This window comes from Corella eumyota, chromosome 1 (genome assembly GCF_963082875.1).
Source record: "Corella eumyota chromosome 1, kaCorEumy4.1, whole genome shotgun sequence".
Taxonomy (NCBI): domain Eukaryota; kingdom Metazoa; phylum Chordata; class Ascidiacea; order Phlebobranchia; family Corellidae; genus Corella; species Corella eumyota.
Genome location: NC_137490.1, coordinates 5,463,204 through 5,472,817, shown reverse-complemented (window position 1 = coordinate 5,472,817; position 9,614 = coordinate 5,463,204). Strand labels below are relative to the sequence as shown.

The 9,614-nt window shown below is 29.3% G+C and overlaps 1 protein-coding gene across 1 annotated transcript; it reads left to right on the top strand.

Annotated features, from left to right (window-relative positions):
- Positions 1 to 597: 597 nt before the first annotated feature.
- Positions 598 to 9,614, top strand: LOC145740783 (exostosin-like 3). The gene is made up of 19 exons (XM_082558626.1): positions 598 to 812; positions 1,099 to 1,242; positions 1,414 to 1,510; positions 1,705 to 1,803; positions 1,923 to 2,032; positions 2,250 to 2,347; positions 2,704 to 2,835; positions 3,371 to 3,619; positions 3,957 to 4,060; positions 4,307 to 4,376; positions 4,760 to 4,904; positions 5,215 to 5,452; positions 5,690 to 5,877; positions 6,052 to 6,290; positions 6,741 to 6,922; positions 7,486 to 7,688; positions 7,915 to 8,059; positions 8,579 to 8,707; positions 8,801 to 9,614. Exons 1-19 carry the CDS (start codon positions 727 to 729, stop codon positions 9,008 to 9,010), a joined length of 2,868 nt encoding a protein of 955 aa, XP_082414752.1. The 5' UTR covers positions 598 to 726; the 3' UTR covers positions 9,011 to 9,614.

Sequence of the window (9,614 nt, the reverse complement as noted above, 5' to 3'; positions counted from 1 at the left end):
GTTTTTGTTGAGTTTCTATAGAAAGGTAATGTTTATTTAGGAAACCAGCCAGGATTTTAAACAAATATTCAATACCTTTTTATAACTGTTATTTTACGTTTAGACAAAGAGAAAATATCTTTTGTATTTGACTGTTTTTTTTTGACGTTAATTTGTTGTTTTGAAGTTTCGTTTAATGTTAAGTAAACTTTTGTGGCAGTTTTTTGTTTATGCTATACTAGTTTTTTATTTATTTAAAATAAATGTTGAACTAGTTTATATTACAGGGTGCGTCTGTTAAAGTTAGTCTTAAGGCAGTAAGGTAACATTAGCCCCTTAGGTCAGTGGGTACTCCTAGTAAATACAACCGTTTATATTCTTTATATTTTTTCGACTTTATAATTGTATTTTTTTTTTTTGGTTTTTCGTACATTGATAAAATTAAATAATAAATAAGATATACAATCAATATTACAACAATGCGACGGGAAAAAATGACAAAATCAATTTAATGATTTAAAACATGCCAAAAGTATTAATGTTTACATAAAGATTTTAAGTATGTTATGGCATGGTCACCAAACCCAATAATTCATAACTTAATTCTCACCAGGCTAATAGGTTTTGACCAATTCTTTGTGTATCAAGTTGTTAATGACATGCTGACCTTTAAAAAAGGTTATTAAGGTTATCTCTGTTGGACTGTCTACTAAACCGGTATCACTTATTCCAAATTTCCAAACTGCCATGCAAAATCGTTACGACTTTCGTCAATCCATTGCCAATGCTGAGTTACCCGTTGTGCTAGAAAATACAACTCGTGGATTTAAAAGGTAAGTTGAGTAAAAAACTTTAGCTATCACATTAAAAAAATAAGTTGCAGGTTTAATCGCCACTGCTCCAATGTTGTAGTGTCCTTGAGTAAGGCGCTATAAATGGTATAAACTGCTCCTGAGCCAGCACTTAATCAGCAGGATAATTATCGGGCAATTATAATCTCTAATATCTCAAAGGCAACTTAAGACTGGGTTGGGGTAGCAGTTGTCACTCTATGTTTTGGTCACTTATATCTTTCCACAACTAGAATAAAGATATATGTATTTAAATTTTTATTTTTAGAGTTTTTGCGAGTTCATACCCACTTCGAATTGGGGCATGTCTGATCTTTTGTGTTTTTTGTTTTTATTTATTTAATTTTCACAATGAACTGTCGAAAGAAAAGCCTTCAATTGAAGATTTTATAAGATCAAATGACAACCAACAGTAAGTAGTCTGATAAACTAATTGTTAAACTTAATACAGTAATCTCAAATTAGATTTTGGTTTAAAAAATTTACAATTTTTTTGTAATGAAATATTTAAAATTTTTTGCCATTTTTTTACATTTGTTAATGGCACTTTATAATGTCTTACACTTTCTTTACTTTTGTGTAGTGGCAGAGATTTAAAACATGTAAATGAATTAAGTCGAATTAAAACTTCTGTTTCAAACGAACTTCGAGAGTTAGAAAATAAAAAATTTAAAATTCAGGTAAATTATCTTTAATAAGTATACCATATTATTTTTTAAATATTTTTTATTTTATTTTTGAACAATAGACTAATGTGTTTACAAAAAGTTTAAGACTTCGTATAAATATATTTTAATTTAAAGAAAAATTATAATGTGTTGCTAGCACTATTTAAAAAATGACTCAACAATAAGATTTTTACTTTCATTTTCAGGAAGATATTTTGGCACAACAAGATTCACTAAATTCAATATCTCAGTCTGTTAAGAAAGCTAATTATGACTTGGATGCTCTTAAAAGGCAAATTTTGCAGGTAAAAATGTTACAGATATATTTTAATAAAATGCATGTAACTCATGGGCCTATACATTTAATTCAACAATTTTTTATTATTTTTCATATTTTCAATTCTTTATTATTTATATTTTATAGATGAAGATTGAAAAACGAGAAGCAGAAAATCCGAAAATTGTTGCTCCAGCTCGACTACTTGCAACTGACGAAGATAACGTTAACATTAAGCCACCTAAAAACTATCAAAAGTAAATTTTTTAAAATAATATATTTTCATGAATAAATTTTTTCCACATAGGCTACAAAATTGTTTATAAATTTAGTATATGTATACAATGTATAACTTACATACTGATTGGTAATTTTTTTAAGATTAGTATAATGTTATATGCTTTAAGTCTCTTTTTTACAAAAAATATTTATCTTTCATGTTGACCATTGAATTTAAATGAAGTTTTTATTTAGTTGTCAAATGCAAAGTTGTTTTGATTATTCTCGGTGTTCACTTTCTTCTCAATTTCCGGTTTATGTTTATTCCCATACTTCTGATATTGCTGCTGCAGGTTTGTTTAAATAAGTTAATTAAAAAAGTTTAACTCACTTTATGTAATGCCACCTAATAGCATTATCATTTAAAATTGTTTAAATGAAAAACAGTAAAAACTATCATTTAGAATTTTGGATTTTTAGTAAATCTTTTCCATTTTAAAACTTTACTATAAAACTAAAAAGTTTAATTAATAATTTGTGATAGCAAATCTAGACATTTACAGCTAAAACTTGAAAACCTTAACTGCTTGCCAAATATTTAAGATTTTCAACTCAAATAAAATAATATTTTATTTAAAAATTTTTAAACACAAAAAGGGTCTTAAAAAATAATCGTTTACTTAATTCTGTGTCTCAATAAATATTTCAGATAGATCACCTTTTTCTATAACTTCTTTTATTCTTGATGCCACAACAGAAGTGTTTTCATCAAATGCATATGTAACCACCATACCAGAGAATGCTTGTTTGTATGTCGTTGTACTTGGTGAGGTAGAAGCTGGTGAGTTACATTATTTAATGTCTTTTTAATTATTTTATTTGCTTGGTTAATATGAAAATAATTTAGTTTAAACATTGTGTAATTGGTTAAAAAATATATTTTTAGTCTGTTTTTTATTAGTTTTTAGTCATACATTATTTAGTTTATACTTGACAGGGAGTTATTTTAATTGGATTTACATTTTTTGGCACATTCTTATAACTTTTAGTCCATGGAGAAAATATAGTACTTATACCATTAAAGTCATTAAAACAATACCATGACAAAATTATAGAGCTTTAATATCTGTTGCAGTAATTTTTTTGTTTATTTGGCTTAGTGGTGTAATATCTTTTATGATCAAATGATTTTGGCTATGTTTTATTACTTTAAATGTATGTTATGCAAACAGAGTATATCATGTCTCTATTATTTTAATTAGTTTTTGTACAACTTATTAAATTTTCTTCTAAAATATTAAAAAGGATCAATTTGAAACTTACCCAACAATTTTATAAAAACTTCTTTTAAAAAATTTTTTTTTTTTTTGTCCCAGATAATCAACATCAAACTGGGTTAAATACAGAAGATATATCGGAGTGGTTGCAATCTCTTGCATATTGGCATGGGGATGGAAGAAACCACATGCTACTTTATTTATCTAAAACTTCCACAACCCAAAACCCTTTGCTGGGTGTAAATACAGGCCGAGCTATTGTGGCTCAATCTAATTTTGCCAACAACCAATTTAGATCTGATTTTGATTTGGTGGTACCAACATTAACCGTTATCGGGAATATAAGGCGTAAGTATTGAAACTGAAAATTTTTGTTTCTTAAAGTTGGTAATAGCTTTAAAAACAAAATGTGTTCAAGTGTTAACAATCTAAGCAAAAAAACTAAAATTTGTATTGGCTAACTTAACATGTAAACTGTGGGAATCAAACTGAGGATCTGAGTGTCTTTCTTTCAGTCTTCCTACCAAAACATATTAACGAATGCTTACAAGCTAAAAATTACTTGTAATACTTGTAATACCATTACTTGTAATTCTACATGAAATCATTTTTGTTTTTAATTTTTTAAACAATTTTATTATTTTATTTAACTTTGATTGTTTTTTTTTTTCAATTTAATAAACAGAGCATGAAGGAGCTATAATGTTGGAACAGGAAGAACATAATAATAATAAAGAAGAATGGTTGAATGAGAAATCTCTCTGGTATGACAAATCTATACCAATGCAGGCAAGTTAAAAATAGTTTAAAACATAATTTCACAACCCATTGTATGTCATAATAATTCTATAACCCATTGTATTACTATTTAAACTGTTTTTATAGCTATAGAAGGTCATGTTTCTGTATTAAATTTTATTCTGTATATATGTTTAAATAAAAATGAAATTTTTTTCTAGTGTGCTGTGTTTAAATTTTACGTTCAAATGATTTTTTTATATTTTAAAATTTTAATAATTTTATATTTTCTCTTAGGTTCCAGCTAATAGAGAATATCTACTCTCGTTTCAAGGCCAATATAATGAAATGCCCATAAATTTACAAGGTACTTTTTTTTGTGTATATCTTTATCCTCGATGTGGGAAAGTCGAATGCTCGACTTAAACATAGGGTAACATAAGTTACTCCAACCCAGTTTCGAGTCGCCTGTGGAAGTTTGGGATATTATAGATTATAATTTCCCAGTAATTATGCTGCTGATTAAGTGCTGGCTCAGCAGGAGTTCATACCGGTTATAGCACCTTACTCAAGGGCGCTACAGCATGAGAGCAGTGGGGATTGAACCCACGACCTTATGTGTGGTGTAGCAAGTGTTCTTACCACTACACCACGCTGCCGGTGTGATGTAGTGGTACTTTAAACTAATTAAAATTAGCACTGCTGCAAATTATATTAAACAGTGTTACATTTTGGTATTTTTTAAATTAGATAATGTCATTGGCGAAAAGTCGACAAGTCAGTTTCACCAGATTTTGCTTGAAAGTTTTAAACTCATGGAGTCAAACAAATTAAACCAAAAATATTTGCTGCAGACAAAATGTTCTGAAGAAAGAATAATTACAAATGGTTTCAGGTAAGTTGTGATTAAAAAACTTGGCGGTGAGAATTAAAAAGAAGGGTTTTGCAACCAAGTGTTACCTAACAATGGAAATGGGGTTGCCACAGTGTAAGTTAAGTGTTGTGTTCTAAAAATGGCAAATTTAGATTTACAAGTGTTATAGTTACTATAGAATTGCTACAAGAATTTAAATAAAAAATAAAATAACATACGGTATGACGGCAAATTTTATTTTGTCAAATTATTAAAATCAGTATCATTTTTTAATATTATTTCGTCAGAAATATATACTGTAATTTAATAAATTAATATTATTATTTTTAAGTGGAGAGTGGTCATTGTGTGGTTCCCATTTCACTAGAGCTGCAATCCTTAGTCAATCAACTTTTTCACTTATTATATTACCTGAACAACAATCTTCCATTATGACATCATCGCTTGTTTTAAATCGATTGACCGAGTCTCTCAGATCAGGAGCTATTCCTGTAATATTGGGATCAAAACAGAGTTTACCTTTTTCAGAGTTTATCAACTGGGAAAGAGCGGCTCTTATTGTGCCTCAGGTATCTGAAGTTGTGTCTTTTTTTGTTTGTAAATATTAAAAATTTATTATTTTAACCCTGAAAAATATAAAATCTTGCAGAATAGTTGTAAAATTTTTATAATTTCTTCATTTTTATATTTATATATATAGGCTTTTTAAAGCTATTAAATTTTCTTCATTAATTTTATAATAAAAGTGTGCAAAAAAAAAAAAATAAAAAATGCAAAAAAATAATCATTTGTAATTTTTAATGTAGGCCAGAATAACAGAGTTATCTTATCTACTTTCCACCTTTCCTGATGCTGATATACTTGCACTTCGTCGACATGGTAGATTCTTATACGACACTTATCTTTCCACTGTACCTGTAGTACTTGATACTATATTGGCCACCATAAGATCGAGATTACTTATTTCTCCATTACCTATTGAAGATACTACAAGGTTGGCTATATTGTTTAAATTTAGTGCTTTATACAAAATTAATACTTTAAATTGTTTATACAAGAATTTTTCTAAAGTTTTTAATAGATATTAGATTGATATTTAGTTTTTATAAGCTATAGTAAATTTCTTATACCTCAACCGAGTCACTCACTAGCTTTTCCTTTTTTTTAGCCAAGTATTTTCTCATGTAAGTTACAAAGTTGAGGCCCACGAGCCATCACCCGGTGATGCACAATCTGAGTTTGGGATTCCCCCACCTGAACCCCAGAAAAACTCACCCAAGTTCACTCGAAACTTCACCGGAGTCACACTTAATTCTCAACAAAGTTGGAACTCATTACCCGGCCCTTTTCACTTATATCCAAACTTACCGTTGGACGATATTGTTTCCACTGATGCACAGTTCATAGGTAAGTGATTTTAAATGAAAATTTTTTAAATATGGGTTAAGATTTTAAATAGGGGTTATTTAAAAAGCACTAATTTTTGTTAAAACTCCTTTTTTGTAGTGTCAACTTCCTAAAAGTTTGTAAACAATGTAGGTTAAAGATGAATTTTGATTTCTCATTATTTCTCTAACTTAGTTTATGTAAACTAAATAAAAATTTGGTTGCCACATTATTTAGACTTACTAGTCCTTAGCCTGCACTACAGTTGACATTTTAGTTGTCAATATATGGCAACTATTAACTAATAATTGCTCAGGATAATTCACCCACGCATCACAAACGGTTTTATTTATTTTTTAGGCCCATAAATTTGACATACATATAATATACATATTGTCCACAAAACTTTTTTATATAAAAATAACATATTTAACAATTTGGTATATTTTATTTATTTTACTACTTTTTTAGGATCAACAAATGGGTATAGACCTACAGGTGATGGAACGGGTGGGACTGGAAAAGTTTTCCAGGAAACTCTGGGTGGAAATTCACCACACGAACAATTCACCATTGTGATGTTAACTTACGAACGAAATGATGTCCTTGTTGAGGCTATACAAAGGCTTATGGGGCTTCCTTATCTTAACAAGGTGATGTTAATTACCAACATAGTGCTATTAGCATGTTCGTCTTAGTAAAGAAATTAAAGTTTGAGTAAACATTTGGGTATTTATAATGTTTGTTCAGAGTGTTTTTTAAACTTGTAAAACTTATATTAAGCTAAGGGTTTTAATAATTTTTTTAGCTTAGTCACTTCTGATTTAAATTATTCTTAATTTGATAAAGGCAAATTTGAAGGCAGTTTGGTGATCTTATATTCTCTTTTTTTCTCACCCTTATTTATTCTTGATGTGAGAAGGTCGACTTCAAACATACAGTAACATCAGTTACCCTAACCCAGTCTTAAGTTGTCTTCGGCAGTTTGGAATATTTTGATCATAATTACCCGATAATTAAGTTGCTAATTAAGTGTTGGGCCAGTAGGAGTTTATACTGTTTATAGGGTCCTACATAAAGGAGCATTAATATGAGAGCAGTGGGAATTGAACCCAGAACCTTATATAGTAAAGTCAGGAGTTCTGACCACTACACCACGCTGTCGTATATTCTTAAATTAAACATGAATATATAATAATATACAATCGTTTTTAAGGTTGTTGTGGTATGGAACTCACCTACCCTTCCTCACAGTGATATAAGATGGCCTGATATTGAAATTGAGGTCACTATTGTCAATCCTGGAAAGAATAGTTTAAACAACAGATTTATTCCTTATGATGTGATACAAACAGAGGCAGTGTTGTCATTAGATGATGATGTTCATTTAAGACATGATGAGATTTTATTTGGATTTAGGTTTTGTGATTTACTACTAATAAAATTACGTTATTAATTATTTTTAAAATTAATTTTTAAATTAGTAGCTTTAGAATTAAAAATTGAGTGTTTATTTTTTTAATCTTTGTTTATTTGATTCTTTATCATATGCCATTATCTGTTTTGCTTGGTAGTATAAATAAAAATTATTTATTTTTTAAACATTGATTTGGTAAACTTACTTTTTCTAATGTAACTTTTTAAGGGTGTGGCGTGAAGCTCGTCACCGATTGGTCGGATTTCCAGGAAGATTTCATGCATGGGATTCTAAAAATCACAACTGGAATTATAACTCAAACCACACTTGTGAATTATCTATGGTATTACCTGGTGCAGCTTTCTTTCATAAGGTAATTTATTTTTAATGTACCGTTTAAAAAAATGTTTTTTTTATGTTTGTTTGTCCTCGATGTGGGAAGATCGACTTCACGACCTTATTGTAGAGTAACATAAGTTACCCAATCTAATCTCAAGTTGCTTTGGCAGTTTTGGATATTCAAATTATAATTGCTCGATAATTATGCTGCTGATTAAATGTTGGCTCAGCAGGAGAGCATACCGTTTAAAGCGCTTTACCTAAGGGCACTACAGCTCGAGAGCACTGGAAATTGAACCTAGGACCTCTTGTAGTAAAGACAAGTGTTCTGACCACTACACCATGCTGCCAATATAATTATGTATTGCATTTATTTATAAAAAGCAGAAAATTTGTTGTTTAGTTTAGGTATTTTTTTTTGTATTTTTTTTAGAAAATATTAGATTTTTTTATTTTTGATATATGTTATGTCTTTTTAAATGTTGAGTTGTCTCTTTTTTTAATTTTTATTACAAATAATTTATTATTGCAACCATTATGTATTACAAAACAGCACTACATGTACTTATACACTTACTGGATGCCCCCTGTTATAAGGGAAATAATAGATGAATATATGAATTGTGAAGATATTGCACTTAATTTTCTTATTTCACACATCACGAGACAACCACCGTTAAAAGTAAGTTTATAAATTGTTATTCTCAATTTAATATGAAATTTTTTAAACTTACTGAAAAGTCATATTTAATTTTAATTTTTGGTTGTTGACCAGGTTACTTCAAGATGGACATTCCGCTGCCCGGGTTGTCCGGTTGCATTGTCTACGTCACAAGAACATTTCGAAGAGCGCCATAAATGCATTAACAAGTTTGTTAAAGCGTTCGGCTACATGCCTCTCTTGTTTACACAATTTCGCGTCGATTCGGTTCTGTTTAAAACTCGGCTACCGCACGACAAGCAAAAATGCTTTAAGTTTATTTGAATAGCTATGATACATGATAAGGGTAATACTTGTATGTTAGGCAAGTCTTGAGCCTCCAAAACATGATTTACTTGTTAGGGGAAAACTTGTCCTAAAAGGGCATGAGTGCAGGGTAACTAAAACTACTTTTTAAGGGTATGTATTAGATTTTTTTCGAGTTACCTGTTTTGGAAAACCTTCGTCTAAAATACCATTGTCCAGGAAAATCTTGCTTAAATGGTATTCATTCCTATAGGCGATCCTCCATTCGGAGGGTTCTTCTTTCAAAAATGGCTTTTTTCTGCAGCCTTTGCGTTCAGGTTATTTCTAAGTAGGTGCAGTTAGTTAGTTTTGTTGCAAAAATGTTCCAGTGCTATTCATTACAAGTCGTAGCACAAACGTGGCTTCCACGAAAAAACGAAAAATCATATTTTTATTTTTCAAATTTTGACGTTAACAAAATTGTGGTGGATTTATTTTTTCTCAACTGTGTCTTTATTTGTTTCCATTTTTTTATTTAATATTCATGCCAAACAGCATTCGCTTATATTTAGTTTTTTATTATTATGTTGTCATTTTTTTATTTTTACCATTTCTGTAATCAAATAAAATTAAAATTTATTTA